At 39.3% G+C, this 20941-nt stretch overlaps 1 protein-coding gene and 1 long non-coding RNA gene across 6 annotated transcripts in view; one reads left to right on the forward strand and one right to left on the reverse strand.

Annotated features, from left to right (window-relative positions):
- Nucleotides 1-4999: 4999 nt before the first annotated feature.
- On the reverse strand, nucleotides 5000-6264 carry LOC140845488 (uncharacterized). The gene is made up of 2 exons (XR_012124282.1): nucleotides 6198-6264; nucleotides 5000-5328 (listed from the first exon to the last, which is right to left on the reverse strand). It is a non-coding gene; the product is annotated as an uncharacterized lncRNA (long non-coding RNA).
- A 179-nt stretch (nucleotides 6265-6443) lies between these two features.
- ADGRG6 (adhesion G protein-coupled receptor G6) overlaps nucleotides 6444-20941 on the forward strand; it is a 125277-nt gene continuing 110779 nt past the window's right edge. Inside the window, exons 1-2 of one of the 5 annotated variants that reach the window (XM_073219680.1) lie at nucleotides 6444-6737; nucleotides 13796-13943. In XM_073219680.1, coding sequence (XP_073075781.1) covers nucleotides 13844-13943 — 100 coding nt within the window. In that variant the 5' untranslated portion in view covers nucleotides 6444-6737; nucleotides 13796-13843. The remainder of the gene's footprint in view (nucleotides 6738-13795; nucleotides 13944-20941) is intronic. The other 4 variants (XM_073219679.1, XM_073219682.1, XM_073219681.1 and 1 more) reach the window with 4 other exon arrangements.

Here is a 20941-nt window from a genome sequence, read left to right on the forward strand (position 1 = left end):
TCTCCTGGAATAGTACTCTGTACTCTGACTCATTTTAAGAGCATTAAATGCAACTTGTGTGCTGATGATTCTCAAAACTGATCCTTAAACTCCAGATATACATGCCAATTGTCTATTGAATATCTCTACTTACAAATTTATAGGTATCTCAAACTTAATATGGCCCGTTTCCTCCAAAACTATTCCTTCTATGGTGCCATCGTCCACTCTGCACTATTCTTCAATGGCTGTTGAAGCCTAAAACTCAGGTGAACTCCTTTATCCCTCAGCCTCATGCATCTAAACCATTAAAACTCATGTGACCTCAACCCCCAACTGTCCTGAATATATCACTTCTCTCTCCCTCTTTACTACCAACACTCTAACCAAGCCACCATTACCTCCCCGCACCACCAGACTACTGCGATACTTACCTAACTGGTCAACTGTGCTTCCATTACTGTTCCTCTTTAACCCATTCTTGACCCTGCATCCAACTGTCAAGTCCCCATTTAAATACCTTAATAGCATTACTATAGCACTCTAAAGAAAATTCTAAGACTGTACCTTGATTATAAAAACTACATATTCTGGCTTTTGCTCTCATTTTCTATTCTCTTATTCACTATGCTCCAGCCACATCTGACTTATTTTTCCCCCTCAAACATGTTACTTGTATACCTGCCTTAGACTTTCGTGGTAGCCCTTGTCCTCTGCTGTGAATGCCTTTCCCCTCAATGTTAGCATAGCTTGCTCCATTTTGTCTGTCAGGTCTCACCTCAAGTGTCACCTTCTCTGAAGTGCTCTCTACAAGTACCCCATCTAAATTAGAACACCTTGTTCCCAGAATTATTTCTCCATTTTTCTAAAGCAGTGGCTGCTTAGTTAAGTCTAAGAACTTATCAAGAACAAGTCATATCCTCATTGACCTCACATTAGAATGTCTATATTAGTAAGTAGATCAGGAGAATATAAAAGCTATGTGAATTTCCTGATGTATATAATCTCTCCTCTGATCATTTGAGGGCTCCAGTTGGGGAACGTGTGCAGGATGAGAGAAAGGCAAGTTACAGAACAACTGGTTGAAAGTGTGTGTCTTCCAATGTTGATTATTAGTAAATCAGTATCATTAAGGAAGCAGGCCATTCATTGGAATTCTACAGGGCCTTTGCCTGGGCCAATATTGTCAGTTGTGACCCAAATATAGGAAACAGCATTACTAAATTTACACATAACAAAAACTTAGTAGTGATTATTAACAAGATAAATGAAGGAGTCAAATTTCAAATTGATTTCTACAAATTGATATGCTAAATTGAATGCAACAAAATGAAATGTACTAGGCTCCCTGACCACGGATTCAGATCATTGAATTAGGGTAGGATGGGCTTTCTGTCTAGGTGATGACAGCTCATGTGAAAAGGCTTGGGGCCAACAATGAGGAGAAGACATGAGGCAAAAGCACAATATTGGACATCACTCAGACCTTGATGTGGATTTAGCTTCCCTTTGCTCATTGCATAATCTTGGATAAGATGCTTAACCATTTTGAATTTCAATTTCCTATCTTTAAATAGGAATAATGATCATTTGCAAAAGAATAGGAATTTATGGAGACATGACATTTTTGTGAGATTAACTTTTTGTTATCTTATCCCCCTTCCATTTCATTTCCCCTTCTCCCTCTCCAAGCTTCTGACTGGTGTTTGCTCATAGTTTCTGGAAATGATGGGCAGAGGAGAAAACATAAAGCATTCAGGATATCTGGGTTTATTTTTTACTCCCTTCTGCATGCACCAAGAGAACTGAGAGCTTAGTTGAGGGACAAATAAAATGTTGAGACACAGCAGAGAAAGCGAAGCTATATCTCTTTTCTTAGGCTAGAAAGGGAAGGAAAAGGGGTGGTGGTAGTGGTGTGGTTGTTGAAAGCAAGGAGTGGAGTGGTGGTTTCCTGAGTGCTGCCTCTCGGATGGAGACCCAGAGAGGAGTTAAGACCCCAGAGAGAGAAGGGCTGCTTGGAGGGCTAGGCAGATGGACAGTGATGGCCTATCAGGAGGTTAGGAGCGAGCAGTGAACCTAGAGGGGCTCCACTGAGTGCTAACTATGTGAACTGATGGCCAGAGGCCAGATGGCTGGTATCTGCTGACACCAGGTAGTCAAGGACCACATGTCTTCTACCTTCCCTGCTGAAGAAAGCAATAAGCCTGGCGAAAGGGGAAGAATCTAACTGACTAAGGCAGGATGAGAGATTAAAACAGAAATGGTGTTGAGTCATTTACAAATTAAGATATATGTCTTGAACAACATTTTTAGAATAAAACTGGGACACTCCCTGGCTTGTAGTAGAAGATCAATATAATAGTTACTTCTATACCTACTATAAATATTTTATGTGGCTGCTCAAAAGGTCAATATTAACTTTTATTTACACAAGGGTAATAAGCAGTTATCAGTGGTGAGATGTTCAACCCACTTTGAGTACATTGTCACAAGGGCTGAAATGACTCACATGTCCATAGGGAAGGGTGAGTCATATGTGTACTGAGGAGCCAGGCACTGAATAGTTAACATAACTCGGGCAGTGAAAACTGAGTAAGAGAGGGCTGTGGAGAGAGATGATAGCTGTCTTCAGATATTTGAAAGGCTTTTTGTGAAAGATAGAATGTCCTTGTTCTGAATGGAAGTTGATGGCATGAATGTTTGATTCAATCAACAGAAAGAGGAAGTTTCTCATAGTTGAGTGTTCTTCAATGCTAAGGATTCAAACAGATGTTCAATATTCGTTTTGTCTGGAATGTTGTCAGAGGATTCCTGTTTGCAGAGGAATGTGGTCCTGGCACTTTCAGTTTTAGGACGATATATGAGGCCCTCAGAGGCAACTAATATTACCAAATTCCAGGAAATGTGCTGGGTGCTCTGTATCACTGGCTCATTGAATGTGCCTAATGGCTCTATGAGTTAAACATTGTAAGTGTTACTACAAATCAGGCTTACACAGTTTACATAGTAAACTGCCAGAGTTCATACTGTTAGTAAATTACAGGAACAAGTTGTTGCATTAAAAGACCACACTTTTCTCTACACACTTCTTTTCCCTAACATGTTCTTTCAAAGAGAAAGAACAAATCCTTAGTAAGACAGTATCAAAATACACAGATTTCGCTCATGTATGTAATGACAGGCACTGTCCGCTTGAAATATTTTACCTATGATTCATGTAATTGTATAGAAATACCAATACATATGTTTATGAACATATAACAGCCTATGTAAATATACTACTCCTGTCTTCTCTGGTACATTTGTTTCAGTTACTATAATAGTTACTTTTGTATGTCCACATGGCTAGGCCATGGTGTCTAGATATTTGGTCACACGCTGTTCTTGATCCTTCTGGGAAGGTTTTTTTTAGATGAGATTAACATTTAGAACAGTGGACTCTGAAGAGTGCATATATTCTCCTTAATGTAGGTGGACCCCATCCAAGCAGTTGAAGATCTTAATAGAACAAAAACTTGACCTCCCCCAAACAAGAAGAAATTTTTCCAGCAGGCTGGTTTTGGACTTGGATTGCAACTCTTCCCTGAATCTTCAGCCTGCAGATTTTGGACTTGCACCTCCACAATCACATGAGCCAATTCCTTAAATCTCTCTTTATATGTACATATTCACATTTTGTTGGTTCTGTTTCTCTAGAGAACCCTGACTAATCCAGTTAATTATATTTCTTAGTTTGCCTTTACATTTCCTGGTTTCTTCCAGCTTTAAAATTCTATGAGTATAATACACGTATGAACTTGGGAGTGGGTCATTCCCCAAACAAGCCTTCAGGTAAGACCTCAGCCTTAGCCAACATCTTTATTGTAGTCTTGTGATAGACCTCCAGCTAATCTGCACTCCAGTTCCTGCAACTGAGAACTTGAAATAATAAATTTTGTTGCTTTAAAAAAGTTCTATGGGTGGAACTTAAATTTCCTTAGGGTAGTCTGGTGTAATAGAGACTGATTTGAATCACAACACCTGGGTCCCAGGCCCTGCTCACTTGGTTCTATAGACCTGCGTCTTAGACCTTGGTCAGTTGACCCTCTGGACCTGGGTCCTGGCACCTGGCCACTTCCAGCTAATTTGTATAGATCTCACATATCTGGGTCTCATTTCCCTATTGATATCATGAGAGACTGGAAAGAGGAACTTTAGTTTCTCTTAATGCTACAATTCAATTTCTCTATTAATCCTACTGTTTATTCATCAAAATAAATACAATGAAAGTCACAAAAAGAACACACCCTGGATTTTCAGGCCTCTGGATATGATGGCAGCGTTCCAGCTTCCTTTCTGCGTGTAGCTGCGCTCAAGACCTGCTTTACCTCTTTTTTTCTCGTCTAGCCTAACAGTTCTCTATCACTAGCCAATGTTATATAAATTTCTTGGCACTTCCGTGAGTTGATGCATGTGTGCTTTCTCCCAGTTTAAGCTGGGCTGCCCTGGTTCTGGAAGTGTACTTGGTTCCAGCGGCAGAAGGGTTACCGCTAGCATTTCATGAACTCTGGCAGTTCACAGGGGAAGGGGACTTCTTTCCAAGTGTGAGTGCTTTTTTCTCTCTTCTCGTCTCCAAGGAGGTGTGTCCAGGTCCCTTTGCCAGGCAGCTACTCTGTAGGAGCACAGGAGTGCTGGCAAGCTGACTTTCCCCAAAGAGTAACTGGATTTGCATTTGCAAATCAATCATGCTGAATAAAATGTCCTGTGAACATCTTCCCAGCTCCCTATTAATATCCCTTCATTTTTTTTAGGGGGGCAACAGTGTGACTTGTGCTTGTCTGTGAGTCCCAGTGAAAAGCATCAGAGAGGGTTCAGGCAGGCAAAGGGTGGCAGGCAAAGTTGCGCACCAGAAAGCCAACTGAAGCTTTGTGCACCCACTCTCGGACACCTGGGGCTGTTTCCACCTCATTTCACAGCACACCCTTCTCTCCTGCCGCCTTCCCCATTCTTCTTTCGGAAGAGATTTGACACAACGCAAAGCCAAGAGCATTGGCAGGTTTAAAGTATTATCACTCCCTGGTACACTTGGATGCATTTACCCAGACGACCAAATTCTAAGCCAAAAGAATGAATCTGTGTAAATACAGGTGTCAACAAATCAGTGGGTGGGAGGCAATAGGTGTATTTGTGGTGGGTTCAGTGGAGCACCCAGGTGTACCGCAACTGCCACCTGCTCCGCCGCCCCTAGGCTGGTCTTTGTCTTTGGTTGGTGTTGGGAGACTCACTCCGTCGATCCCCGCAGAGACCAAGAGATGTGGTGGCGGTGAGGGGTAGCTGACTGTACTCCGAAGAGGACGAACTTCCACTTCACTTTGATTACGAGAAGGATAAAAAAAAGAACAAAAGAACGAAGGGAGAGATAAGAGAGATACGGAGAACAAAGCGTTAGCTAGTTTTTTCTTCACCGGTTGTTTAATAAGCACCTCAAACTTAAGAGGTCAAACATAACTTTTGTCTACTACGGATCCCCCAAATCTTCTCCTTCTTGTATAATCTCCTTCTAAGAAAAATGTGGCACATTTTCACAAAGTTACTTAGTCCAAAAAACTACTCTCTCACCGATTCATGTCCCTCCCTCATCTCTCACATCTAATTCATCAGTAAGTTTTATCTTCTCTAAATCTAAATATCTTCTAAAATAGACAACCTCTCACTACTCTGTCACTGCTGCCCGGGTCCACAGCACCTCGTGACGGCTGCCATGGTCTCTTAAATGACCTCTGATCCCCACAAGGCAGCCGGCATCTCCTCCTTGACAGTGAGAGGGAGAGAGAGGTAAGAGAAGAAAGGCGAGGGGCAGAAACGGGAAGAGAAAAACATAAAGGGGCAAAAAAGAAAGAGAAAAGTACAGCAAGGCAGTGGCCGGAGCGCGCGGACGGGTCGCGCGGGCTGGTCGGCCCCCGCGGGCAGGGCGATGCCCCCTCGCCGCCTGCCTGCCGGTCTCCAGGACTGGGGCCCTCGGCTCTCGGGTGGCCTCCGGGCCGGCCCGTCCCCTCCCGCGCCGGGAGCCGCCAGTCGCCCACCCCGCCCGGCCCCGCGGCGCTCCCCGCGCGCCCTCCCCGCGGCAAAGCTTCTGCCTGCCCGCCCCGCGCCGGCCCTCCCGGGTGGGGCGGCGGCCGCGCCGTCGGGACGGCCCCGCCGCCGAGCGCCCAGGCCGGGGCCGCGCCGCGCCACCGCACCTGAGCCCCCGCAGCGGCCCAGCCCCGGCGCCGGAAGCGCGGGCGGCGTGGCCGACCCGGAGCCGCCGAGCCCGCGGGGGGAGAGCCCGGGGCGACCACGTGCGGCCTCGCGCGGGAGGGGGCGCGGCCCTGAGCGCGGCGCCCTCCGCCCCCTGCCCCGCCGCCCTGCCGGCCCGGCCCCGAGCGCCCGGAGCGCCCGCGCCCGCGCAGGGGCGGACCCGAGTGCCTCACCAACCCTCCCGCCCAGCTTCCCCGAAGCTTCTCCGCCAGGAGGAACCTGCCGCGCCGCCCGCCCCCCGGCCGCCGCGAGCCGCACTTGAACTCCGCCGCGCCGGCCTCCCACCTGGCGCCGCCCCGAGCGCGGCGAGGAGCGGCTGCCGCGCGCGCCGATGAGAGGCCGGGAAGGAGCGTGAGGAGGGTCGGCGCGCGCCCGGGCGCCAGGGGTTCCCACTGGGGAGCGCGGCGCAGCACAGGCGGCCGGGAAGACCGCGGGGAATGCCCGTGCGGCCCCTGGGCACCTCGGCGCAGTAATGCCAGCATGTAAGTCTCTTCTCTTGGCTCAGAATTCCTTCACACCTTTACCTGTACCTGCCTCCCCGCCCTCGTGCCTCGACTAACTGATTTTTGTCAGGACCTCAGTTGCACTGACAGAATAAACGGGTTTGTCTTCAGTGTGGCCCCGAGGCTCAGAGTAGTGACCTGACATTGCCGGGCAGTGCTGACACGGGTGTGCGGCTTGCTTTTCTTCCAGCGAGAGGTAAACCTCACATCGGGGCGGTGTAAAGCTAAATGAAAAGGGCAGGGCTTCAAGAATGGGGAAAACGTGTTTTCGGTTCAAACGAAACAAGGAGTAACGGGCAAGGCTCCCCAGTCCGGGCAGGGGCCTTGGCCCGCCGAGCAAGCGCTCTCCTGGATCAGCACCTGGGGGCTTGGGAGGTACTGGCGCGCCGAGCAAATGTTGACTTTATACATTGTCGCCCATGACTGTAGAAGTTTTTCTTGGATCTTTGGGTTATTTGAATAGTTAAAAAAAAAAAAAGACGCACAGAAGAGTTTCTCAGTTGCATTTTGTAGATGAAAAAGTAATGAAGGAATATGTCATTTTACGTGATAGGATCCGTGAGGGGCCTTGTATAGAATTAGTAGTGGGAGATACTGGGAGATAAAACAATTACAGAAACCTGAAGGCTTTGCTTCTAAGGAATTATCATCGAAGCGATGAGGTGCTTCAGGGTGACGCCACGAAAGGGCCATCGAGCACTGCCCGGCCTTCCACTATGGAAAGAAGAAGATCGTTCTCAAAGGGGCCAAAGCTTATTTTTGTGGCCAATTCAGAAGTTATTATTTTTTTTTGTAATACGGAATTTTTCCTCTGATGTTTTATTTAATCTTGGACAGACACCCTGACAAATATTTTACTCCCTTACACTAATACACAAGTTTCTAGAACTTGATTTTCATCCTCCGTTTCACCCTCCCTCCTCAACCAGTGGATCCTTGTTTATTTCTACATACATTTCCTCTTTCAGCTTAATACCTGGGTAAAGACATGCTGCTCAGACCCTGTCTTTCCCTTCCTTGAAATGTCTCCCATTGCTCCCCACCCAACACACATTTTTAAAACAGGAAAGAGTACTGCCCACAAGCCTCTGCAGTTCTGTTCCTGGGAGTGAGCAGTATAATTAGAAAGGAACCACTGATTTTTATTAGAACGGCATGTGAAGTAATTCCACACCTGTGAGTTTTAACGTTTCATTTATGCCAGGAATCAGCAAGATATAACCTGAAAGAATTTATTTTGGGATGCATCCAACAGTCACATATAAGATTTGTTTTCATATACAGGCGACACTTTTTGAATGAATGTGATTTGTTTTAAATTTCAATTTTTCCTAAAACACAGTAGAGTTTTCAACAGCAGATATTTGTCTAGTTTCCTTATTTCAGTTTAGGATAATTTAATCTTATTGGGAAAAAAAGCATGTTACGCATTAAAAAAAATATATGAATACCAGTTTTTAAAATAAAAGATGTGAAACTGATCAACAGGTAATGTAAAAACTTCCTGATTATGAAATTAAGTTATATATTCCATGTAAATTTCATGTGATTAACAAATCCTATGTCATGTAGAATAAGATCATGAATATTTAATCACGTAAGATAGTTTAGTTCTCTGATTTGAATTTTTTTATTGAACTATTTTGACTGAAAGTTTTTGCATTTTTTGTCGGATTGTAACTGCTTCTTTTTCCATTTTGCTATTTATAATTCATAAATGTTTTAAGATTCTTTTTAGAAAATAGTATGTTTGAATATATGGAAATAATACCAATCTTTCTGAGGTAAATATTCCTAGTATCTTGTTGAAAAATGTTAAAATTTTAATTTTAATAGGTTCAAGTATACAAACTTAATAGGTTCAAGTATATTTTCTACCTATACCTTATGAAGATAGAGTATTTATACATTGTCATACTCAAGTTCTGAAATTGCAGACTTTACAAATATATTTTGGAGTTGTAGTAACTGCATATTTTTCATACCCTAAGAAATTTAATAGATTTAGCAAGACTTGCATTAACTGGTCTCAAGCTGCATGAAGTTACTGTTCCATTTATGGCTTATATAAATTACATGACATTGTGCTTTTCCAATGTGAATGGTGAATGAGGCTATTGTCTCTTGGCTTATGGGAAATATTAGAAGCTTGTAGTTACTGCCTAACTGGACACGTCACTCTGATTTCTGGAAATAATGATTTGAAAGACAATCAGTTTATATATTAAAAATAAACTGACAACGACTTCCTTAAATCTGACCGTCTTTCTAACTGCCCATCTCTTACAGAGTTTATATTTCTGATGATATGATTAAGTTTCTAGAGACTATTTAGACTTTAGACTAAATAGAAAAAGACTTGTTCAATGTGTGTGGCATGCTTGGGCAAAAACTTTATCTTTCCATTTCATTTCTAACTGGATGATATTATTACATTATCTACACTAAGTTGCATACTGAGTGACTGGGACAATTACGTTTAAAGGACATTTCAATCGTAACTAAAAATGCTAATAAAATTTGAGTGTGGCTACCTGAGTATCATTTTACTTTACTTCATAAGCATTACCCAAGATGGAATTATTTGGAATGTCTTAAGGAAAACTTTAAGATTATTGTATTTAAAACATTTGTAGCAAGTATGACAAAGGCTAACATTTAGTACAGAATTGGTAAAACAAATCACAAATCCGTAAGAAAAATATTTATATTGTAATAGAAAACTATACATAGGACTTGAACTTGCCAATCCAAATATAGGAAATCCAAATGAGACAGTACTTGTATCAAACTGGCAATAGTGAGAGCAGGAATTCTCAGTAGTGATGAGTGTCAGGAGCTTCACATTGTTACACTTATGCTTAAATGTGTATATATGTATTTAAGTTTATTTAGAAATAAATTGAGACCTACAGCAAAGTTGCAAGAACAATTCGAAGAGTACCTGTATATACCCTTTATGCAAAAACACTTACTGTAAATAATTTACACCATTTATTATTTTCCTTCCTTTCATTTTTCCTCCAGCCTCTACTCTCTGTATACACACACACACACATTTTTCCTAAACTGAGAGTAAGTTACATACACAAGGCTTCAGGGTTTACTTTTTTAATTGAAATTTTTATTGAGATATCTGTAGCTTCACCTGTAGTCATAAGAAATACCGGCTCTTTACCTGGTTTCTACCAATGGGAACATTTTGCAAAACTAGAACTACTGTACAATATCACAAAAAGATATTGCTACAATTCAGCTATTTTTTTTTCCAGGTTTTCCCATTCCCAGTTGTCCATGTGCTCTGTATGTGTGTGTTTCTCAGGGTTGCCTTTTAATTTCGTGTATGGCAGGGACAAACCAGTCATGCATGTTGATGCTCAAGTAAGGGTCTAGATCTGTGAGGATTTGAAGAATAAACCTTTCTGCCTTTCTGAAGTGGGGAGTGAACTCAACTTACCCAAAGAACTTAAATTGAGTAATAGAATAGCACTTTCTCATTTTATTCATTGCTTAGGCTTAGCAACGTGATCTTTAACTAAGAAGAAATACAATTATAAGCAGACTTAAGTAAGCCAAATTACCACTCTTTTCACTCTGGAAGAATTAAGGTGTTCTCTGTGCCACTCCCCATGCCCCTTTGAAGATTTGCCATAGATATACAGTTGGGATATGGTAAATGAATTTAATTCTGACTATTGCTGGTCTTAATAGGACTGGGACCATGTCAGTTTCTCCACTAATTTCTAAATTTCTTCCCTAATATCTCTTTACATTGTGCCTTTTAGGGAGGGGTCCCAGGAGGAGTACAAAGATGAAAGATGGTAGATTTTTATAGATGATTTCAGTGCGGCATTTGGAGTAAATCACATCTGCAAGGAGTTGCAGCCACATTTAAAACAATTCCTATAAAAAGGTTAAGTTCTCAAGCTTCCTGAAACAGGACTCAAGCATACTGTATTTTGCAGCCTATATAGACTGAAAGAGGAGCAGGTTTATAATAGAGGTAGCTTGGTTCTCAGGAAGGACAGATGAGTTGGAAGCCACCTTCCAAGGGACCCAGGTTTTTTTGGCTTTGCGACTACTGATTATATGATCTTGTGCAAGTAATTTAGCATTGTAGTTTTTGTACCTGTGAAATGATAGGTTTAATTGGATCATATTTAGATGCCTTTCAGGTTATACAAGTCTTTGACTCCCTTTTACTTAGAAATATTCTTGCTCTCTTCAAATTGAACTTTGAGACCACAACTCAAGTGACACAAGACTGTACTGTTTTTTATGGTTCCTATTTAGAACCTTAGTAACCCTGATCAGGATTTTCCATTCTTGTGAGAAACTTGTTTAAATCTCAGGGATGTGTCCTGCTAAGTGATCCCCTGAGAAGACACGCAGTGCTTTCCTTCCTCTGTTCTATTCTTGATTTATTTGTGTCTGTTCTTCAGTAAACAGTGAAGTGGACCAAAGTTGGCATGTTGTATGGTTTATGTTTGGTCTCAAGTGCTTGCCCCGTCCTGGCTTCCTTTTCTGTGCCAAGTGATGGAGTCTTGAGAACTCTAATACATCAAGTCCTCAGCCATCGTTTACAACCATCGTCCGTTAGCGTTACAGACAGTGTTTGTAAAACAGCTTCAGGATTGGATATGGAATCCCTTCCTGTCAAGAACCTGAGCACGTGAAGTAAACAGTATTGAGTGCTGCCAAGCTAATGAACATGATTCCTTGAGGTTTAGTGAGTGTGTGAACTTAAGCGAGGGCCATTATTTATATGTTGATAAAGAAGAATTGTCCTGTGTCACAGAGACGAAGAAGATGGATGATCTCTTGGGCTAATAGTCCCTTCTGTTACAATCTGTCAGGCTGGCAACCAGGTTTACTGGTCGGCTCCTTTCTCTGGGCTTCACTTTCCTCCTATGTGAAATGAGGAAGTTGGACTTTGGTCTTCTCATCTTCAGTGTTCTCAGCTTTAAACTTCTTTGAATACATAATTGTGCTTTTGTTTTAGAAACATGCTCCTTCACCCCCAGCATGAATGGGAAACACCTCATTCATCCAGCATCAATGGGAGATGGACCCATTCTTCCCAATGAGTGAACTCTCCATGTGACAGAAATTTATCTTCTACACTTTTTAAAACCCTTACTATGTGCATGCAGTGTTATCTTTAGTCTTTTGGATGGAAGATATTCTATTAAGAGAAGAGGAAATAGTCTCAGAGTTTAAGAACTTGTCCCAAAACCACTTAGTGGAGGCAACAGGATATAACTGTACTAGAGTGTGTACAGAGTTCACATCCATTATTATTATTATTATAACTGACTATAACGGATTGCTTCATAAGCAGTAACAATATTTTGGATCTATGTAGTTGAACACAAACCTTCCACAACAAAATATACTCTCAGATCTTGATCTTTTCCTAGTTTGGAGTTTCTATTAGGAACTGCATAATGCTAGAATTTCTAGTTTGGAGAATATGAAAATACAATCATGGCTTTCAGACACTACTTGAAATGTCTGTATTCATGGCTGACATGAATAACCATTTCATTTTCTTTTCCCAGGTGACCCAGAAGTGGCCACAAAGTCAACTGATTTGTGTCAGTTTATGCCATCCTTTTGTCCACCCCTGTTTAAATCTTTTCTTTTGCTTTCACTGTAGACGGAATAACCACTCTTCTATTAGAATGCCTGGGATGAGAGTAACAAAAATAATAGCTAATGCTTGTTGAACACTTGGTGAGTGTCAGGCACCGCTCTTAAAAGGCATGGTCTGATTTAATCATCCAACACAATGGACTAGGTTCTATTGCTGTTCTTATTTTACAGGAGAAAAATAGGCCCAAGGTGGCCAAGTAAACTTCCCAAGCAAACCATGGTCTGCCTAACTAGAGCTTATTCTCCTTGCTACTTAGATGGTCTCTAAAAGTAAATGACAGATTGGAAATTCAGGCTTGGTGCCAAGTGTAGGAATTATTTGATGCCTGTTTTTAATTATTTGGGTATTTCTATTCCTGCTTTTCTGGTTTTCTGTTTAGTATTACACATTTTACTTAAGAGGAGTAACCGTCAGGTAAAGAAGGTGTGACTGTGATCCTAAAGTATCTTATTAGTTGTCCTTCTATCTTATAAATAAAATGACTCTCAGTTACCACTTATAGGCATAGTAACTCCCTTTGGGATTTTAAGATCTGGAGATTTCTATCTGCTGCTTAATTATCTTCCTGTCTCATGACTCTCCTGCTTACCAGTCCCCTTTTGGTCCCTTCTGGGGACTGACTTTTATACTTGCTAATAACCCTTTCGTTGGCTTGCTTCTTCTGATGGGGCCAAGTCAGTGAACTGTATCATACTACTGTTTAAAGCCATGATGGTATGGATGTTTCTTTCTAAATCATTATTAAATATAAATCTGAGTTTAAAGATGAGGCCATTGTTCAGAGAACTATTTTAGAGTTTTCAAAGTGCTACCCCTCCATCTAATGTCATTTACTAGTTTCTATAATACTTGGTGTTTAACATCCATTTAAAACATTGATGGCTATTGTATAAAGAAGTTACTCTTTTTTGATGCTAATGACTCATTATTTCATTCTAGGGGGAAAGAAGGCAGCTGGGCACTATTTTATTTCAAATATTTTCATTTGCAAAGCCGCAGATGTTATAAAATGAAAACATTTCCTTAAAGCTAAATTTCCGGGAGATTATAGGGGAGGTTGAGTTGAAATCCTCTCGCTACCCAGATGGGCATGTGACTGGTGAAGCTGAAGGCTGAAGCTGAAATTGCTTTATTTTTTATAATAAGTGACTTTTCATGGATTCTCTGAATATTCCCCATCTTCAAGCAGAAATCACCTGTTAAATATTATCAGAGAAGGAAGGTACTAAGTGGCAAATAGCGTATGGATTTTTTCTTCCTTTCACCTAAATAGCTTAAAGGAGGTGATTAGTTTATCCTCTTTGAAAGTCCTTGGTTAATTGGAAGATTGAAAAAATCCAGGCCCTGCTGAAAACCTACACTTTTACTGTTATTGTCCTAGTGCTTTATTGAATGCTGTGTCCTGATCGCTGCCTTCATCCACTGCAGGATGTTTCGCTCAAGTCGCATGTGGAGCTGTCACTGGAAATGGAAGCCAAGTTCTCTTCTGTTCTTACTTGCTTTATATCTTGTGCATGTTCCTCAGTCAGGTAAGACTCCTTGTTTGAAACCTCTAAATTAATAAGGATTGCATTACCTTCAGTGTAAGTATGCTATTTATTTAAGTCACCATGATTTTGTCATTTTTTGGTGTTTCTATCCTTACAGACCTTTTCTGTCCACACCTCTGTTTCCTCTCTGAATTAATTAAATGTGAATATTAATACTTTGATCATTGTTTTATTTTCTAATGAGTGTATTTCTTTAATCTTTTCCGCATTTCTTAGTTTTATTTATTTCGCCCATATTGAATGATGAGATAGCCACACATCTGACATTAAAAATACGCTAGCTGCTGCTTTGAGCATTGACTATACAGTATTCTTTCTCTTTTCATGTTATCATAGTTATTTAGAAAAAGTAGAGACTTTGCTACTTTTATTTAACCAGATTTATTACCATATTGCAATATGAGACAGGAATTTGAATTTAAGTTTTTAGGCCATGAAGTTTATTTAGTTGACTTAAAATAATATGAAAAAGTTACAGTATTTGTGGAATTAAAATGTCAGATTTTTGTAATTACACTTTTCTGAACTTGAAAACAAGATTCTTTTAGCTGTTGTTGAGAGTAAATTTTCTTAAGTTACATGAATAAGTCAATTAGAACCTGAAGAATATGAATATTTATAACTAAACTGTTTCTTCATTATCTGTCATTGAGCAAACTGCATTTCTCTAAAAACCATTTTGTTTTATTCTTTATTTGTTATTGCTATATTTGTTCAGTTTATTATATTTCCCTTAGAATTAAATCATTACTCATGAAGTCTTATGTATATTACTTGGGCTTTTATCAAGATATAATACATTCCATATTTATAATATATCTATGTTATTATAAACAATATATTTAATGAACTATGAAAACAGACTATCTACTAAAATTACTTATTCATGGACCATGAAACTCAAGTTATATTTATTATATAAATATTTTCTTCAAATTCACCAAGTATTACAAGATTTTCACCTACTTGCTTGGAAAATCTCTGGCACTTATGTAATGGTTTCAAAACAAAACTGATTTTTGAGTGATTCTTTTTTGTGTTTTTGTTTCAATTTCATTGTAAAGTCACTCTTTTTGTTGCTTTCATTGCCAGAAAGAGGAAACAAACTTGTAAAAAATCTGAAAATTAAATTTACATTGCATTTTTATGGTGTACAGTGTTGAAATATTTAACTCTCAACAGTGGTCCTCCAAGAACCAGTTATATGATGTAAGATAAATTGTGAGATTAAAATTAGGTGAGGTCTATTTACTTTCATTTTTGTTGGGTTATAGCATTTGTAAATTTTCAAGCCTTGTTGAAACCTTCCATGGGGACTTTTTATTTTAGATGTCAACATTTTCACTGATAAGTGCACATTCATTATTTTGATCATTTGAATAAATGAAATGAAACACATGTTTTGGGATTAAAAGGAATCAACTTTTAATGTGTGGGACTCGCATGAGGCAAGAGAAAGCACCTAGGTACAAAATTTAAGGAAACACTCATTCTCATGGGTATAGGCATCAAAGTGCTTAAATTTGTTTTTTAGTTACTGTCTCACACAAGAATCTTTTTGAAAAATTTCTTTTACTACCCAACACTTTATGTATATCTATAAGGCTTTATGACAGATAATTATCAGTGTTTACTCAGGAAGCCAGAACATTTTGTTTCTATAGATCTGTAACTGTGACTCACTTAAAATGCTCACACCTGAATATTTGAACGAACAAAAATACTTTAGGGATTATTACTGGCATTTTAATATACAGTTTTTGCCTTATAACTCAGTAAAGTGTTAAAATAATGCATATGAATATTTTGGATATATCTAATGTTCAAAGTCCTATCTTTAACTCATAGTATAATACCACTATAATTTTGAAGAACATTTAGCACTTAACTGGGATATTGTATCTCTGCATGGTTGACCTGAACAACATGGGTTTGAACTGCATGGGCCCACTTATATGTGGATCTTTTTTCAATAAATATATTGGAAAATTGTTTGGAGATTTATAACAATTTGGAAAACATTTTGTTTCCTCTAGCTTACTTTATTGTAAAATATAGTATATAATACATATGACATACATAATATTTGTTAATCGACTGTTTATATTATCAATAAGGCTTCCTGTCATGCTTCCTGTCAACAATAGACTATTAGTAGTCATATTTTTGAGGAGTCGAAAGTTATATATGGATTTTTGATTGTGCGGGGAGGGGGTGATCAGCACCCCGAACCCCCACAGTGCTCAAGAGTCAACTGTATATATACTTTTTAACTTTTTTCACTTCTCTGGATGACCCACAGGGGGTCTTATTAAGTTCCAGTGGCTTTAAATGACATCTTGATGTCAATGTGTTGCAAATCCATATTGTCAGCCCTGGTCCCATCCTTGATCCTGGAATCACCTCTTGGGATGCTTATTCTCATTTACACTTGGATATATAATAAGTCTCAGACTTCACATGTGTGAACAATCCTATCCTGAAGTTGACTCCACTTTCCCAAAATAGATTTCATTTTCAATCCATGCAATTCATCCTACTATCTTGTTATTCTCTCCTACACTCACTATTTTCTAGACACAGTGACCTTTCTAGTCCTTGACCATGACTTCCTAGCACTTCTTCTCCTAATCTATACATGCTTGGTTCTTTTTGGACACTCAGATCTTAAGTATCACCACCTCAGATAAGCCTTCCTATGCCCCGTTCAAAGGACCCCCACTGTTACTCTATTGCACTATCCTTTAGTGATAATTTGTATAGATTTTGGTTGTTCTCTTGATAATGTTTTGTTAATTTGACTGTGATAACTAGTTTGGAGGGTTGGAAAAATCCGTTTTGATTGTAAATATTGACACTTAGTTCAAATGATTGAAAATCAGAACCCTGTAGTTTAAATTTGTAGTTAACATCTGTAGTTTAACTCATATAGAATTGCAATGTTAAGTCTTCTAGTAGGTGAGCTAATGTTTGTAGATTCATGGGTATGAAAGCAAGCAGTATGCAAGGTTTGTACTCATGCAGGATTTTAAAAAGTAACAGACAAATAACTCATTGTCTCTTGACAAGTAATGAATATAACTTTTAATAAGAACAACAGAATAACAGCTCAATATTTAAGCCGATCGTACAGAAGTACAAATTAAAGTAACAAAACATGATTTTTTTTACCCACTAACTTGGCAATATTTAGAAATGTCGATAATTCCAGTTTTAATGAAGTTGGACAAAGGGTACACACTAACAGTGTTGTCTCTGTCTTTTGGGAGAGTAATTGGGCAACATTTTTAAAAAGTAAGAATATATATTCTCTATGACATATCACTCACACATGTAGGTATCTATCCTATAGAAGTAAAAAATATAATAAATACATAGAGAAATATGTATCAGTATGTTAACTGTAACATTGTAGTAGCAAGCAACTGGTAAAGAATCTAACTGTTCCTCAACAGGGGAATGGTTATATAAATTATTTTACATACATACCATGAAATACTGTGCAGCCATTCAAAACAATATGGTCAAACTGTGTATGTTGGCTTGGGAGGATGTCCATGATAATAATGTGAGATTAAAAAGCAAATCACAGAACAACATAAGATTAACCCAGGTTTGTCATAGGTTCTATTATAAAACTGGAATGTATAATGTATAGATACATCTGTATACGACTGTGTAAACACATTAATAAAACATGGAATGATATACACTAGGCTTTAAAATGGGTCATCTCAAGGCAAAGGTTGGAGTGAGAGGGGTGAAGGCAATGGAACTTTACACAACCCTGAATCATTTGCACTGTTACAATGAGCATGTGTTAATTAGTAATTTGGAAAAAAAAAAAAAACAACCTGATAAAATTTTTTGTTTTAAGTCACAGTAAAAAATGACCAGAGGGACTGTTGAAGTGAATGAATGTTGTAACTTTCTGTTAGTCAGTGACCATTAACTCTGGCTCTTTACGTACTTAATAAGAATCTCCAAAAGGTGTTCCAAACAGTAACTTCTTTTCACATGGCATGACAGTCCATGACTGTAAAGATGAATAATAATATCTCAAGCAGACAGAAAGTTACAGCTTCATAGAGAGTGAGAAACAAATAGCCAAGAGCCAATGAATTCCTAAGCAACCCGGAGCCTGTTTCCACAGAAAGAGCCTTAGTCATGAGCACTGAGGGAGGAGCCTCCCTTCTCTCCTGAAAATCAGTGGTATCAGCAGATTATTCCAAAGCTCAGTGTTGTTCTGATATCTATGATATATCAACAACTAAAAAAGGAAGTGATTCTGAAAGCACAATCTGGCCTAAATTGTGTACTTTCTAGGCTAGAGCACAGCACACTTTGGGAAGGCAGGTGATTGACAAAAGGAATCTTGGGCTTTTTTGTTTGTGTGTTAATTTTTCTCATGATCATAGAATGAGCGTTTATGCTGTAGGATCCATTACATTGTGATCTCTCTTTAAGTGTTAGAGATATCATTTTATATTTTTATATTTGACCAAAAGGCTTTCAAATGCATAGAAAAATAATTCTTTTGTAAATCTGCCAGGTTTCTTTTTAGGCATTTGAGTATTGATATGCCCTTAAAATTATTAAATTATCTGAAAGGTCAAAAATTAAGGCTCTAATTGTGCAAACTGTTCTTATCAAGTGAAGAAGGAACCAGAGTAATGATTAAGCGACTAACAGAAAGTCATAATAAGTGATGATAAATGTTTGTTTTTTCAGTCAGGGTCAAAGTGCTCCAAATTACCTGTCTGAAGCTCTCAGTGAGAGGGCTGTTTACCACGTTCGACATGTGAGATTAGAATAGCCAATGTGATTGAATAAACAACCCTAGAAAACTGCATATAAAAGTTTCTTTGAGCCATCTTCCCAGATAGTTTTCTTTACAATACCTTTGAGATGACCTGAATTTGATATAGGTAAATATAAAATCCTACATTGGGGTCCTAAAGTCAATTACATAAATGTGGAATGGGGATGATTTATCTTGGCACCACAGTGACAATTTCAAGTGACTAAGGAGGCCACTGATGAAACTGACCCCACTTAGATGGTATTAGGAAGCCGGGGGGGCGGGGGGGCGGGGGGGGAGGGTAGGAGGGGAAGGTGTGGGCGAGGAGTCCTGCTCCTTCCTGGTCAGGTCACACTTGTCTCCAGTCGTGGTTGGCATCCTTCAGAGAGAATTCGTAGACAGAGTATCAAGACCAGGCCGGTCAGCATGGTGAGGAGTCTCCAGCAATCTGAGGAATGCTTCCGAGCTTCTCTCTGCACTGTGGTACGCAGAGCTTCTCTGGGGTTGGGCTGCAACTGTGGGCTAATCTTTTGCATTGGCCACAATGGTGTTGCATTTGTGTAAGTTTAGGCTTTTTTTTAAAGAGTTAAAATCCTGCTGAATGAAAAAAAAAAATAGAGGAAGGCCACTTTTCCTTTGGAGCAGCAAAGTCAGTTGGAATAATATAAGAGTCTCTAGATATTTGAAGAGTGGTCATTTGGAGGTGATAACAGACTTATTTTAAGTGTCTCCAAGAGCAGAGATAGGACAATTGAGTTGATGCTCTAAGTACCACATGCCTCTACTAGTAATTGGTCGCCAAAAAATACAACCAGCTGTTCTTCAAATTCCTCATCACTGGAAATCAGGATATGAAGAAGGAATCTTAATATTGAAGAGGAATTTGTACTAAATACCTTGAAGGCCTCTTCAGCTTATACAATCTGGTTTTTGGATGTATGCATCATTTTAGTTGTTTTACTTCAATGATTTCTTCTATGTGCATTCTCTCCTAACTTTAGCAGGTCATTTTTATATTGAACTAGAGGTTGGGCAGGTAACTTTCTTGGACAAGATAAACCCAGGGAACTTTAGACTTTGGTAGGTACAAAATTTTCCACCACTTTCAAATTAATTAATTCTTTAAGGAGCTTTCCTTTTATCTTTAGCAGGTAGAATATGTGCTTTTGGCACCATTCTTACTAAGATTGTGGTATTGTAGTTATCTAGTAAGTAAGGAATGTAGAAAAGAACCAAAGTGGGAGAGAGAAAAACCTTATCCAGGTGTAATAAGTAAAATCTCTTTTACCCCATAGGGCTGCAGGGGAGGAAAGTATGTTGGTTAGATGAGAACATACATGAATCCCACCATGAGCATGGAGTCATAATATTATGAACATCTTTCCCCTTCTACTGAACTAAGACAAGAAAACACCTAAAGAGAAGACAAGGTCATCTGCTAGCACATGGATGATGGTTGTCACCAGTTCATTAACCTTGCTGTTTTCAAAAAAAAAACAGAAGTCTCAGAGAATAAAGTAGACCAATGGGGCTATGTTAACTACTATATTTCTATGGTTAAAACTAATTATCTTGTTTTTTTTTTAATCATTACAAATATCCAGCCAAGTAACCTTTTGGAATGAGCACCTTTCTCAGGAAAACAGTTTGAATTGTGATGTATTTCCTATCAGATATCTTGCTTTACAGTCATTCCTAAGCCTGCTTTGTTTTAAACTTGTGGTTTCAAAATGACACACTTTTTAAAAAAACTTGAAAATTTCCTCCAGTACATCAACTGTTATGTGTCAAAAAAAGATGCCTCCCTCCAGTACATTCTGCTCCAAGTTTGGTGCTACTAATTTAGATAAAGCAAAGAGAGAACATGTTCATGCTAGAGCCCAGGTGATGAATTGTGTCAACCAACATTTTCTTCTCTTTAATTATAAAATTGCACTGATCGTTCTCATTAGTCTGAGCAAAGCTGCAGGTGAGCTACTGCTTGTAATTTTTGCAAGTCCTGAACAGAAGTATCTTTGTAGAGATTTCTTTACCAGGTCACAACTTTAGAGTAAAGTACATTGCTAAAGTAAAATCATAAATCTGAAAACAAGAAAATTCTCTAAATGAGAATATTAGTCACTACTTTTAAACACATCCACAGTCCCCTCTTTTATTTATTTTTTGCCTTAAAAAT

The sequence above is a fragment of the Manis javanica genome, chromosome 13, assembly GCF_040802235.1.
Source record: "Manis javanica isolate MJ-LG chromosome 13, MJ_LKY, whole genome shotgun sequence".
Taxonomy (NCBI): Eukaryota; Metazoa; Chordata; class Mammalia; order Pholidota; family Manidae; genus Manis; species Manis javanica.